General features: G+C 45.1%; 1 protein-coding gene across 1 annotated transcript; it reads left to right on the forward strand.

Annotated features, from left to right (window-relative positions):
• The first annotated feature begins 286 nt into the window (after nt 1–286).
• On the forward strand, nt 287–13,041 carry LOC135378821 (zinc finger protein 436-like). Its single transcript, XM_064611926.1, has 5 exons — nt 287–452; nt 2,327–2,547; nt 3,507–3,560; nt 6,240–6,392; nt 10,818–13,041. The coding sequence occupies exons 1-5, from the start codon at nt 433–435 to the stop codon at nt 12,392–12,394; spliced, it is 2,025 nt and encodes a 674-aa protein (XP_064467996.1). The 5' UTR covers nt 287–432; the 3' UTR covers nt 12,395–13,041.
• The last annotated feature ends 2,250 nt before the right edge of the window (nt 13,042–15,291 follow it).

Here is a 15,291-nt window from a genome sequence, read left to right on the forward strand (position 1 = left end):
GGGGGCGATGTCTTGATGTCTTGGATAGTGTGACGATCGTGACGATCATATGACGATATGTCTAAAAGTCATAAAATTGCCATTTATGACACGCATTTATCCACTATCAAAATAGTGGATTCCAACATACTTGCACACTTGTACAGTGTCTCCATTGGCGGAGCACACATTTTCTAACGCTTTAAATGTAATAATAAAGGCTGCGACAGTAAGCAAGGCAACGAGACATCGCCACCAACCGGCTGGGCTTGGCTTGTGGCCCAATTTTGGTATGTAAACGAAAAGTTCGCAAAGTTTGGCACGAACTTCACGATCACTTGGGAGAAGCATGAAGCTTCTAGTAACGCTTACGGCTTTGCTTAGAAATACTTTTCCCAAACTACAGCGTCTTTACTATTCACTTTCAAGCATTTCAAAAGGGGTGCTCCGCCCATGGAGACGTTGTACACGAAGTATGTCGGGATCTACTATTTTGATAGTTGACTGAACACTAAGCTTCGGCTGCAGAAATAAGTTCTGTCTATGACGCAGTGTTACAGAATTCGCCTTGAGTGTGATTCCATGCTGCCATCTATCCAGTGAGCGCCAAACGCGACAGCCAAGTTACTCCTGAGGCGCTTGATATAAGCGCCTAGCCTGTCTTAAAAGGGTTTAGGTACTGGAACTAACTGACTAACGAGTCAGAAGAGGTACAAACCCCAGTATAGCATAGGGGGTTACAGATACAGAAAATACTCGTGACAAGCAGAGGTCATACCTAGCATTTTTAACCAGGGAGCTGCCAATGTACGCATACATTCAGCATAGTCGCCATAATCGACACACTGGCTGTTGCACCACTACACACTCACATAGCACACTGTGATGGAATTGCATTCTTCATAAGTATACCCTGTGCAGCTGAAGAACCTAAAAACAGTATCTTGTTGTCATTTAAAGCTTTATTAACGATGAAACATTTTCTGTAGCACACCCTGGTGTAATCTAGAAAGTATTAAAATAGAAGTATATTTCTTCTGGGTACAACAGAAACAATTACTACAAGTGATTCTGTCACAATCCTTTCCCCAACACATCTCTTCTCTCTTGCTGGGAACCAATGTGAACGCAGAGGAACTAAACATGGATGGCACTTCCAAGAACAATCAGTTGGCGCTTTATTCGATACAGTGTGCAGTGTTTTCATGTTCTATGGGCAAATGATAATTGTTTACATAATAACCAAGGGCGGATTTAAGGGTCTGTCATGCGGAGGGGAGGTCTTTCGGAAGGAAATTTCGTGCTTTGCGGCGCAGCATCGTCCAGGAGATAGGGTTTTTACATAGGGAACACAACCGTATAGTGTGTGTGTGTGTGGGGGGGGGGTCGCCCCCCTTAAATTTGCCCCTGGTAATAACTAGGGTTTGTGGTTTTCGGCATTTACATTGAAGCTAATTTGGGGGGTGTTTATCGGCACATATGTGTGGTACAGTGAAAATCTGGTTCTTTCGGCAGCTATATTCTGCCCCGAAAACAAGTGCCTGAATGTGGGCATCTATCCAATTCCGCATGGAGGAATGCCTATTCTGTCAGCAAGGTAAACAGCAAATTGCTGCATGATTTCATGAACAATGTCATTTATTGTCTGTACAAAACCAGCAGGGCAAAGAAGCTTGCAAAGAAGCTTTTGCTAAAATATATGGAAGCGTACATCATCATCGTCCTCACATATGACATAGCGGCTCACTCCTTTCGGTTAACAACACGCAGCTTAGTGAATCCGCGCTCAACATTAGCGCTAGAGACAGGAATTGCCGGAATGCTTAAAGCACACTGCAATAACAAAGACCACGTTCTTGAATGGGTTGTCCAGAACTGAACGACAGATACATCCGTCTGAGGGGCAGGATATGCAGCATATTTGAAAAACTCCTTTCTTACATCATTCATACAAGGGTTATCTGATAGAACTAACAAAAATCAGTCCTCATACAAGACAAAGCGTGTGGACATCTCTGATTTGAGATGTGAGTCCAACAACTGCACGCAGATCCAGTATGCCACAAGTGGGGCATTCCAAGGGAGATTTCCTTTTCCCATTCAAAGGATGTCAGCTGACATTGTACTGAATATTCAGAATTTGAAAAAAATCATTCGGAAGGTTTTCTTTTTTTTTTTTTTAATATTTCGGCAGATGCCGAAAACTACAAGCCCTAGTAATCACCCACTCATTTGTCGCTACCTACTCGTTTCTTCTTTGTCATTTTCCCTCTTCCTCCCACCGAGTGATTAGTGAAATAGTAAATATTTTTTTATTTTCTTTCTTTTTTTTCTTTCGCCATTTCAGGGGAACTGCAGCCAATGGTTCTCTCCGCATCAATGTAGAGACAAGAGAAGATGCTTGTGCAAAGTACCAGCCTTTGGATTCACAGCCCAGAGAAATGCAGCCGCACCAAGAGCCCATTGATCAGCTCACAAGAGTAGAACCAGCATCTTGTGATTCTGCATGCCTTCCAGAACTGGGCCAGATACAGCAACAGCACTGTAGCCAGTCTGCATCAGGAGGAGGTACGTGCGGTAAAACTTGTTTAAAGTGCCAGTCCGGACTCGGAAGATGGCAGCTACCTTATTTAGTCCAGGAAAATAAGGTACCTGACACGGATTCTATATGTGAAATTTCAATCCTGTTTTGCGAACGCTGTGCATTTCTATCAAATTTTGAAGATCTGCTGACCTCCACGAGTTCGATGATGCCAGGGGCAGGTGACGTCATGTCTTGCCCACAAATTGCAGTAATGTCATGTTCTGGAGAGTGAGAGCGCAACAATGTTGCCAGGTGAGAGCCGGATGCACCATCGGAGCATGACATGACGTCACAGTTCTCGGAAATGAAACTTAATTTTGTCCAACTTTCGCCTCGCATAGAGACAAAATATTTTGTAGGAATGTAAAGTGAGACAAGAAGGCTTCGGTGAACGTAGCTTTGGTAGGGTTCTGAAGACACGAGATTTAGTTCATAGCAGCGCTTTAAACTAGGCACTCAGATGGCGGTGGTTTTATGGATAAACGTGAGCGCAGGTGCGGATACACCCGCAGGTACCCTGCAGGTTTTGTGATGGTTTGTGGGTAGGAATGCGGTGTCGCTGCGGGTTGCTGGTAAAATGCTGGTGTGCCCGCAATGCGTCCCGCGGTGCAGGTAAACCTACATTACCTGCACCCACTAATCTGACTTTTTGAGACTCTTACTCCTTAACTTTGGCATCTTCCCCAGTTTTCATACCAAAAAATAAATGAGAAAACGTTTTCTTACATGTTCCACCATGTCATTTGACCTCTCACAGGAGCACCTCTGGTTTTAGCTTAAATAGCCGACAAATTCGACATAAAACGTTAAGCAAAACAGCATGCTCTCATAGAAATTGCTCTCTTTCCTTTCAGCTCAACCATATCTAGCAACACCAGAACTGGTCATCTCTGTTAGATTGTGCTAGCCATTAACATGCCATTTTCTTTTTTTTTTCATGCAGGCTCTATAAAAACAGAAATTCACAGCCTGACAGACTCACAAGTCAAGAGTAACAGTAAGTCAGAATGATATCCTTCCGATTTGCTTCACAGTGTGATGTTATTGCATCGGGTGATCGATCGAAATGACCAGTACAGGGTACAGTGCCAGACAGAAGTTTACGGAACACACTCCCATACATTTTTTCCCCAGAGTAACAAGCTTGCAGGAAATGGTACAGTACGAACTTACAAACGGGTGACTGAGTTACCTAGGCACATGTCTGTACGTCCGTAATGTCTCATTCACTGCTAGGGTGTCACTCTGAGGAAGGAATACGTCAGAATGTGCTTCGTAAACTTTTGTCCAGCACCGTACTAGGGTGACACAATCAAGAACTGCGACGCAGAAACAATCAAAAATCTGTTTTATTACCAGTGAGTGGTGAAAGAGTTTAATGGAGATGAACCTGGGCCGAGTGGACTTCAAACAGTGGGGCTCAGCGGTTGAAACAATGCCTGAAACGCATGTTGAAGCAGTCAGGAAAGGTCCGCACAGCGTGATGTTCAGGATGTCCGTCGTTAGCAGCCTGTCCGGTCCGAGATCGCTCTCGTTTGACCCACTATCTCTCTTTGCAAGGATCGATTCACGTATCAATGCCGCTGACCCACGTACCCTCACCGTCTCTTAGCACTCACAGCGTGACACACAGTCTCTATATTATCGAGCAGAAATATGGTAACGCTGCAGGTAAAAGTGCATGTGTTCCCACACTGCACCTGCGGGTAGTGCAGCCTGCTGGTGCAGACGGCACATCTGTGGGTGCACTGTGGGTGTGGGTACATACTTACCTGCACTCGCCTCTATTTATGGAATCTTCCAGGGTCAACATGTTTGTCATAAAATTTCAGTACGGTACATACTCCGATATTGAATGCTTTGTGGAATATTCTCAGGAACTGCGAGAATCTAATGTGATGTCCCTGTGGAAAGTGTCATGGTAACACCTCACTAAACTATGTACTAAAACAATGAACATTCTATGGAATGTTCAGGCGGAGCCTCTCATTATAAGATCTCGGGAAACTACGTACAGACGGGCTCAATTTGAGAAGTTGTGGGGAGCCAGGATCAAGCAATTATTGGCGGAACCTTAAATTCGCGGTGGATTAACCCTGCATGAGGCTTCTCAGGGTGGATTCGCATGAGGAACGCGTCCCCGGGATAAGTCCGCGGGTAGTGTAAGCGTCACAGCCTATGTCATCAAAATGTGCATCTTCTCCGGTCCGTGGACCCACCGCGGACCATTCGTCTTCGACCCACAAACGGTCCCTGTGTTGGCGGGGGACTTGTGGACGGAGCAGCGTCTTTTGACTGTTTTTGCTTCTTTCGACAGGCTGTTTTACAGCCCTGACCGCTGAAGCAGAGGAGATTCGAAGAACCGCGTAATAAAAAAGAGAAATTGTGTACGGGTCTTCACGAAGCAAGAAAAAAAATGGGGAAAACGAGGGTTTTGCTACGAGCAAGCGTATTTCCAAATACGACACCCACTATAGCACGGCGTGGAAATGTGACCTTACTGCACGTACAACAACAACAACAGATAAATTATGATTATGACAGATTTTGCATATGGATATATCGCTTTGTACAGTAAATAGCTTTTACTACGTGTACAGACTCACGAGCTGACAGTTGTCTGTTTCCTTTGCTGAAAACTTTTTTTTTTTTTCTTTTCGACGAAGTGGAGATTTTAAGATTCCATGGTATGGCAACACAGCTCTTACGCAAAGGCGTCGACCGCTAAATATGTGTTGTCATCGACGATAGCAGTTTCTTTTTTATTTCGCTAGTGCAGTGGTTTCCTGCATTGTGGAACGCTGGAGATCCAGTGTGCCCCAACGTACAAAATTTCATTTTTTTCTGTTCAACCACAGTGCAGAAAAGTGCAAAAACTCGTTCACGCAAACTGATAAGTGTTGTTGGAGACGGGCTTCTCCGCGCCCGTCCCTCGTCCCGTGTGAATGCTCGGCAGGTACGGGGGCTCCTCCGTCCATGTGACGTCGCCGACCGCCGTGGACTTATCCTGGGGATGCGTCCCTTGCGTGAACCCACCTTTAGGGGTTGACCTTAAAGGAGAAAGTTAACAAAGGGTATCACAACTGGGTTAATAACATGTTGCATTTGTCTTCCTTTTGAGCCCGTCTGACTTAGAGGACTGTCTCCACTTGCAGCGGAGAAGAACTGAACATATTGTGAGGCAATGCACTCTAATAGCTTAAGGAACCGTTACATTAAGTTGCCTCAGCATCCTAAGTCAAATTTTTGACATGTTTCGTTTGCATTTTTTTTTCTTTTTTTTTTAGCGCTGGTCAATTTTGGGAAAATTAGGTCCTCGTGAAAATTGCTACCTATCCAGTAATCCTGAGGAACGTGTCAAGAACTCTGTAAACTACGTACGGAGATTATGAGCATCGTACGGAATGTTTCGGCAAGGTTTCAGTAAACTGTGTGGTCAGACCGTGAACTTTTCCACGCAACACGTCGTACATCTGACTTTCATGTTGTGTAACAACGCGAGGCACCAAGCAAAGTCTTGTGGAGCTTTTCTATGCAATATGTAGAGATGTGTTGATGTAGTATGATAAGATTTGTAGAGATAAAAGATAAGACTCATAAACAGGTAGAGCTGTACTTTCACTCAACTTGGAGCTTTGCAGTATGGCTTACTGGTCCCATTTTTACTTTACTTCAGTGGTGATGGCAGCAATGGGCCATATTAAACAAGAACCCCAGGACTGCCCTTCAAGTGAACGTCTTCATGTAGTAGTGAAGACAGAGCCATACGATGCTACAGTTTCAGCAGAGTGGGACCAAGTTGAACACAGCCATGACTCGTCCTCAAAAGGTGATACACGATTGATTTCATGAAAAAAGAAAACCACGCAAGAGATACTATACTTTTTGGCTTTCTGATAGGCACGTAGAGCGTCGGACAAAAGGAATACGTTCCGGTGCATTTCTTCCTGAGAGTGACACGCTGGCGGTGAATTATCCCGTACGGACTTACAAACAGGTGACCGGGTTACCTAGGCACATGTTTGTACGTTTGTATGGTCCCATTCTGTGCTAGCTTGTCATTCTGAGGAAGGAATGCACCAGGGCGTGCTCCATAAACTTTTGTCCAGCACTGTACATGCCCAATTCTTCTTAAAGGGGCACTAAAATGCAAAAACAAGTTCACTTCAAGTTACGTTACGTGTCATGTTAATTTCGTACTTGTTATCATAATTGAATCTCGGTGAAACAGGGGAAGTCAAGTCCGATAACAAATATAGCACAATACAAAAAGCAACACTGAAGCCTCCTTAGTTTAATATATACAAGCTTTCGCGTGGGGGACCACACTTCATCAGGTACAAGGTGTGAAGTTCGCGTATACAAGTATATATATATATATATAAATAATGCAGGAAAAAAAGCCATTAAAGAAACAAATAAACGGTACTAGGCGTGTTTTCCTGTATTTACGCCTATATTTCCTAATCCACCACGTGTCGCTTACAGACGTACACGTAACTTACACGATAGCTTGGTCCGCTCTAAAGTAGGCGAACCCACTAGCCCTCCGGCGGGCTGTCATCCATGTAATGGCAGGAGATGCCAGATTTGCAAGTTAATGCAGACCGCACAAACGGTCAGAAGTACAAATTCCAACTTTACCGTCAAGATCAACGCAGACGTAGACTGTAACTCATGCAACGTTATCTATGTAATCCAATGCAACACATGCCGGGCCCAATACGTGGGTCAGACAAAAACTTCTTTCCGAATTAGATTCAACAATCGCCGATCGGATGTTACCAAGAAACCTAATCTTCCAGTCTCACGCCATTTCAAACAACCAGAACATTCAATCAACGAAGCCTCAGCTTTTATTCTCCAGTCAAACTTTATCTCCGACTGCTCCCGGGAACAACGGGAATCTTACCTAATTTACAAATTCCGATCGGCCATTAACGAGGACCCTAGCATGCTGTCAACAATAAGAAGTTTAACAACCTAGATAAGACCCTGTTGCCTTTTCTCGTTTCAGCCAGATCAAAATCCCCACTGACCCACAGGGACGATGACCCCACTCCTGGACCTGACACAAAAGCGCTCTGGAATTTCCCCAATTGACAACCGCCAGGTGGCGGGAATTTCCCCCAATTGACAACCGCCAGGTGGCGGGAATTTCCCCCAACCGACCACGTCATTCTCAAGCCCCTTATCAGCCTCATGGCCACATTTAGCTCTTTTGTCCCGAAGAAGGCGGAGCTTCCGCCGTAACGTAGACATCCTCCCTAACTTTTATAATTTTAAAGTTTTAATAAACCCCTTTTTTGTTACTTCCCCTACTTTCGTCTTCTGTCTCCCATTTATTTCAACTATAATTACGTAGCCGATCCAACTCCAACTTTTCAAGATATATATGTATATATATATATACCGGGTGTCTCAGTTAAATCCCCGGGCTAAATAATTCACGAACCAGTGCACCAATCGAAGAACTTTCTTTTTTACAAGTATGTGTCCGATACTGCCTACAACCTGCGCACCGTGTGAATGAGTTGGAGCCGCTTATTATTTAAATAAAAATTCAAATGCGTTTTGTGAAAAAACATAACTTCTAAAGCAGGGCGCCGTCGGCATTAAAATTGGTACTACCCCTTTTGGGACCTTCAGTGGACACCTTTTAGAGAAAAATCTGCCACCGAAGCCGGTCATTTGTTGCAGTAATTAATTGGTTTCGGTTTACATATTTTTGTCTCGGCTGGTCGCGGTGAAGTGCTAAAGGACGTAATTCATTGGTGTATGGACGTAATTCACTGGTGGACATGGGAGTGGAAGAGCGTACTTTTGCGCTTCACCGTGACCAGCCGTGACAAAAATATGTAAACCGAAACCAATTAATTACTGCAACAAGTGACCTGCTTTGGTGGCATATAATAATATATACTTGTATACGCGAACTTCACACCTTGTACCTGATGAAGCGTGGTCCCCCACGCGAAAGCTTGTATATATTAAACTAAGGAAGTTTCAGTGTTGTTTTTTCTATTGTTATCATAATTCAAAACTTCAATTCAGTTACGGAGCTACAATCGAAATTATACCTCTTTCTTGCTTCGGTGCTGAGCAATGAAAGTCTTTTCAGCTCGTGCATCGGTGTTTTTCGTTCATGCTGCACGTGCCACGCTATGGAGCAGTCCTGGTGAAAAACAGGTCTGGCATCCCTGTCCGCAGGACGTGAAGATAAATGTTGTCAGTGGAACATTCGTGAGAACTGTTGTGGGCTACAATTCAGTGAATCGGTATTGAAAAATGCATCATGCCGCGCATATACGGAACACTATCCGGATATATAATGGATCGTATCCGTTCCAAATCCACATGCCCTCCCGCTTCTCCTGCTGTCTCATTGGATGCCGCCAATCTTTGCCTCCTGGGGATACCATTCGTTGCCGCCAAAGATGGCTGTGTTTTCATTGCGTTTTCTTCTAAACGGTAGTGCTGTGTGAAGTAATTTCGCTTGCATTATACTAATTGAAACAAGGACTTTCATTTGAGGGCAAGTTGTTTTTTTGCCTTATAGTGCCCCTTTAAGAATGTCAAAACAGGCAAAGTCAACAATGGCAAACTGGGTCAAACCCATTTTTGCCGTCTGATTCGTATCGTGGTTAATTTCGGGTAAAGCCTACAAAGTCCTGAAAACTAACTTGGCATAGTCCCAATTCAGCCATGAGCACTGGAGAAAACGCTATACACCGTACATGCAGCGTGTTCGTTCCACATGTCGTGTTCATCTAAAATGTGGGGGGGGGTGCCCGTTTTTATTTTCCGGTCAAAAATCAACTTTCCCCAGCTTTTACGGCCTCTGAAGTAACCTCTCAGTATTCAAAAGAACATAAAATCCAAAAGCACAAGGTCCTACGCATAATCTGTCCGGTCACTTATTCAGGGCATGAACATCTCACAAAGTGGTTTGGATAAAGTCGAGGAAAACTGAGACACGTGACATTGAACAGCGATACAACTTCACGCATGTCTATTATACTTATAAGGAATACCTTCTGCAGGGCAGTTAAGAAGGTAAACGAATATGCATCTCAAGTGTGCTTGAACACTGAAATTTCCAAACACGGATGTCCGGAAAATTGTCCTTCGAATCCTGAAGGCTCGGATCCTGAACAATGTGTTCAACCTGTCATCCCAGCAATTATCCGACACACACGCAAATCTCTTTTCAAAGGATTTGGGCTTCGTGCTCGCCCCATGCCCAAAAGAGAGATCATTGAGGTTGAAGTCAAACTCCACCACGTTAAGGACACACAACGCATTTAGTGTTGATGCCTTTTGATGCGACTCCCAAATCTGAACACTCCTTGGCAGGCCATCTTTGTGGTCTGAAAAAGAAACAACACCTAGATGACGCAACATATTGTCGCCTGTTCTCTTCTCGCGTGGCACGCCATGGAGCAGTTCCGACGAATAACATAGCGCGACTACAAAGCGAACTGGTCTCACTGTTCGAAGGACATGAATTTAATATTGTTGTCACTAGAACATTTGATTACTGTTGTGGGCTACAATTCAATAAATTTTGTGCATATATATGACCAAAACATGATATATATAACCAAAAATGGCATAACGAAAATGATATAACAAAGAGAAATCAGGGGAGCCATAAACGGTAAGCAAGGTGGATGTGGTGGTGGATTATTTGTGGCCGACTACGGCAAGCTGTTCCACCACCACTGCCGTCGCCACTACCAGAGTCTGCCTCTTCCTTTCTTCTTCACCAAAGCTACGTTCTGCCAGAAAGTCATCTTTTCCACTGGACGAGCAAAATTCTGTTTCTTCAGAACCGCTAGAACTCACTTGAGCCGCAGCCGCGCTGGACGACGCCATTTTTAAATGTATGCTGCACAACCGAAATGCTTGGAGCAAATGCAGACAGGTGCTGCCATCAATCCTGAAAGAGCAGAAGCATTCGGATGAGCTATACCTCGTTTGTGGAAGTATAGAAAATCACAAAAACTTGTGGGGATGGAGAGAGAAATAGTCGTCCACAGCGGTTTTCACCAGGAACCTGCCGACGAGCTGAGTTCGTTTATGACACTTGAGGGGTTTATTCTTCATTAATTAGTTAATTCTTCATTATTTGTCATATTTCCCTAACATGGCACTTAAATTAACAATTTTCCTCTTTGTCACATGTGAACTATCCCACATGTTCCCGTTATTCCGAGAATTGTTCTTACTGTTCCGTTTTTTACAATTTCAGAAGCGGCAGCAACCGCTGGTATACCTCATATCAAAGATGAGCCAAAAGACACTTGTGATTCAGTGTCTTCAGGTTGCAACTCTTCAAGAGCAGAGTTCAACTTTAAAACGACAACACTTCAGCCTTTATTCGACAACACTGTCCCAGTCACTGTGGATGTTCGACCCACGGATTCAAAGGCTGGAGGCTACGCTTCAGACCTGAGCCAGACTCAAGAGTCCAGTGAATCATCAATCTCTGACCTCAAGAAGGACAGGACGTACAAGTGCAATATTTGTTTGGTTCCATGCATTGACACAGACCACTTAGCTGGCAAAGTGAACACATTCACCTGCGACACATGTCAACACAAACAGACACACACAGGTGTGAAGCCATACAAGTGCAGTCTCTGTTCTGCAGAGTTCACCAGCAGTGCTAACCTGCGGCACCACAAGCAGACACACACGGGAGAGAAGCCGTATAAGTGTGATATCTGCCCTGCAGTGCTTAGCCGCAGTGCAAACCTGCGGTACCACCGGCAGACCCACACAGGAGAGAAGCCATACATGTGTGACACCTGTAGTGCAAAATTCAGCCGCAGCACGGACCTGCGGCGTCACATGCTGATACACACAGGCGAGAAGCTGCATAAGTGCAATCTCTGTCCTGCAGAGTTCAGCCGCAGCACAGACCTTCAGCGACACATGCGCACACACGCAGGTGAAAGGCCGTACAAGTGTGATCTATGTCCTGCAGTGTTTAGCCGCAGTGCAAACCTGCAGCATCACAGGCAGACACACATGGGAGGGAAGACATACAAATGTGATACCTGTAGTGCAAAACTGAGCTGCAGGACGGCCCTGCGGCGTCACATGCTGACACACACAGGCGAGAAGCCGCACAAGTGCGATCTCTGTCCTGCAGCGTTCAGCCGCAGCACAGACCTTCAGCGACACACTCTCACACACACAGGAGAAAAGCCTTACAAGTGCGATCTCTGTCCCGCAAAGTTCAGTCAAGGCATAAACTTGCGGCGCCACAAGCAGACACACACGAGAGAGAGGCCATACAAGTGTGATCTGTGTCCTGCAGAGTTTAGCTGCCGCACAGACCTTCAGCGACACACGCACACACACACCACAGGAGAGAAGCCATACAAGTGCAACCTCTGTCCTGCAGATTTCACACGCAGCACAAACCTTCGGCGGCACATGCGCACGCACACACACGAAAGGCCATACAAGTGCAATCTCTGTCCTGCAAAGTTCAGTGAAGGCATGAACCTGCAGCGTCACAAGCAGACTCACACGGGAGAAAAGCCATACAAGTGCGATCTCTGTTCTTCAGAGTTCAGCCAGAGGGCGCACCTGTCGCGTCACAAGTCGACACACACGGTCAAGAAGCCATACAAGTGCGACCTCTGTACTGGTGACGTTTGTGGCTGTGAGGGCAGAGGACGTTGCCGCACTGTGGTTTCGCCAGCTGAAAGGGCCGGGTCGGCCGCTGCTACGGTGCAGGGGTCTATCAAGCTCTCATCCTGTGGGGACAGCCCCACTCTATTCGTGACAGAAGGGATCGAGTGCTCGACGGGATGACTCCACATTGTAAGGATTACAGTGGTTGTCATCCAATCCCGTTGCAGGTAGGCGCTCAGTCGAGGGTCCCCCAGCTGACCAGGCACAGCATGGTTCTAGTGGAGGCCAGGGTGAATACAGGAGTACCACCAGGAGGTCGCCTTGTACGCGCCTCCTGGGTCCCAAGGGATGGGACCCAAAAATAGGGCAAGAAGCGTGGTTGACGTTGTCGGATAGCCCGTGCCAAGCGCTGCTTTGCTGAAGTGGCAGGATCAGCTCTGTGTCGGATTGTTGCAACGCCCGAACAAATTCCAATAAGCTCTCGCTAGGATGTTCAGTTTGCTTATGCGATTCTTCCACGGTACGGTTCTCATCATCCGAAAGGAGGAATTTGCTTGTGAACTGTTTATTTATTTACTCCTCAAGGCCCGAAGGCATTACAGAGGGGAGTGGGTTATTACACACAAACACAATATACAAAGGTAATAAATACAGGTCAGAATAAGTGCAACAGTACAGAAAATACAAAAGCAATTAAATAAATAACACTAAAATAAGTCACATAAGTCACAATGAACCACATAAATAACAAAAAGCAACATTGTTAAGCAGTACATCATAAATATCACAATCAATTAGAAAACTCCAGTAAAGTAATTAGTGCAGCATTGAACTTTGAATGGTCATATATGTGAGTGATGTTACCTGGAAGGCGGTTCCACTATTCCGATGTACCTGTTGCTGGAAGTCCGGAGGGGACGTAAACTCTGGTTGCAGCCAAAGACTGCAAGCAGCGTCTCCAAGTAAAGCAACATGCAAGATGCGTTGGGCTAATGTGCTACCGAGATTGCTACAGAAGTTATTGCGCTGCTCTTGTTTGATTTGCGCACACTTTCGGGTGATGGTCCACTCGAGCAATGAACGATACTGTCACTCGAACTACAAGACGCGTAAAAAAATGCTGGGCAAGCACGCAATGACAAACCTCACAGCACAACGCGATGAAGTTGGCGAACACAGCACCATACAAGTGTTTATTTTATTTAGTCCATGAAAAGAAGGTGCCTCAAGGATTCTATATGCGAAATTTCAATCCCGTTTATGAACGCTGTGTATTTCTCCGAATTTTTGGAGATCTGTTGAGCCTCCACAAGTTTCGGTGATGCAACGAGCGAGTGATGTAATCATAGGCACAAAAATCGTGATGACGTCATGTTCTGGAGAGGGCATCCGTTGAGTGTCACATGATGCTGATTGAAGGAAGGGAAAATGGGAGAGATGTCTTCGCCCTCCTTTGTGTTTTCTACAAGGTTGGATGATATGTCACGTGGGTCTCTGCTAACGGAGTGCAAAGAGTAGAGCCCTCCCCCAGAATTCATGATGATCATGATGATGCAGGCTCTGCCCTTTGTATCGGGCGGACAGCGAGTTCTCGGACGACTCTTAGAGGACTGTAGTGCTTTCGCTCGTAGTATTCCGATTGCTTTTGTGGCTTTCTTCCGTAATTGAGCTTCGTGTTCCCCTAGGTATTGAATTGATGATCTGTCGTAATAGTAGTTACTCCCAGGTACTTTGTTTTGTCCGTGAGTTCAACAGGTTTCCCTTTTACCTTCATATTGACGGTTTCCTGGTTCTCATTTATTTCTCTGTTTTTCCAGTGCATAATTTTGCTCTTCCTTACAGTGAAATTCAGACCCATCCCTTGTCCATGTTCCTCACATATATTTACGAGCTCTTGAAGCTGTTGCCTGTCATTAGTCATTAGGAGCACATTGTCAGCATACAAGGTTCCTGGGATCACTTGTTTCACTAGTTCTCCTGCACTTATGAATGAAACGTCAAACCCCAGCTGTGATTCTTCCAGTGCTCTCTCAATCTGTACGATGTATAACATGAACAGGATTGGTGACAGGGGGCATCCCTGCCTCAGCCCTTTGGTGACTTTAATCTCTTTTGTTCTTATGCCTTCCGAGCACCCTATTATTTCATTTGATAAGTAAATTCTCTTTAGGAGGTCAACTCTGTTGATTTGCAGATAATAGAGTTGTTTCCAGAGTTTGCTGCGTATAACATTATCGTATTCTTTCTCGATGTCCAGGAACCGCGTCCATAGGTCTCTTTTCTCCATCCTGGCCTGTTCGATATAATGGGTTAGGACAAACAGATTATCCTCAATTCGTCTACCATTACGGGAGCGAAACTGCAGATTCCAGATTATGTCCTTTTCCTCCATTATCCTTTCAAATCGTTCCTTGATCATTCGCATAAAGATTCTGTATATGACAGATGTCGCAGTAATGGGCCTGCTTCCATTGTAAGGGGTCTGTTCTCTGTTGGGTGCTGTACCTATCGTTTACCTGTGACTTGTTTTTGAGTGTTCTTGATATACTTCCAGAATTTCTTGGGTCCATCTCTGCCACTGGATCGGACTTGTTGTAATAGCCATCTGTGTGTTGACAGCCTTTTGCCTTTTCCGTATCAACTCGTTTGCTCTTTGTTTCTTATCTTTATAGTGTGTCCATGCTTCCATGATCTTTTCTTTAGAGTCTGCCTGTTTGATGCTCTTACAGTGTTCCCTTCAGGCTACCTTCTTTCCGTTATGGCCTCCTTGGCCTCATTGTCCCACCAAGCTCTGTGGTGTGGTTGTCGTGGATCCCTGGAGCTTTTTCTTACCGCACTTAGCTGGGCAGCTTTATCTGTCCAGGAAACATAATCTTGTAGTGGTGTACCATCCTCTTCCCAGGCCTGCATTAGCTGCATCATTTCTGTGTCTGTCAAGTATTTTCTTTGTTGGTTTGGTGTGGCCTTATCCTTTTGTTGTTGATGTCCAAAGCTGAATACTATTGTTCTGTAGTTGCTTCCAAGGCTGATTTCCCCTTCTTCGTCGATGTCCATTGTTCCCCTATTGGAGCATCTTC

The sequence above is a fragment of the Ornithodoros turicata genome, chromosome 1, assembly GCF_037126465.1.
Source record: "Ornithodoros turicata isolate Travis chromosome 1, ASM3712646v1, whole genome shotgun sequence".
In the NCBI taxonomy this organism is placed as follows: Eukaryota; Metazoa; Arthropoda; class Arachnida; order Ixodida; family Argasidae; genus Ornithodoros; species Ornithodoros turicata.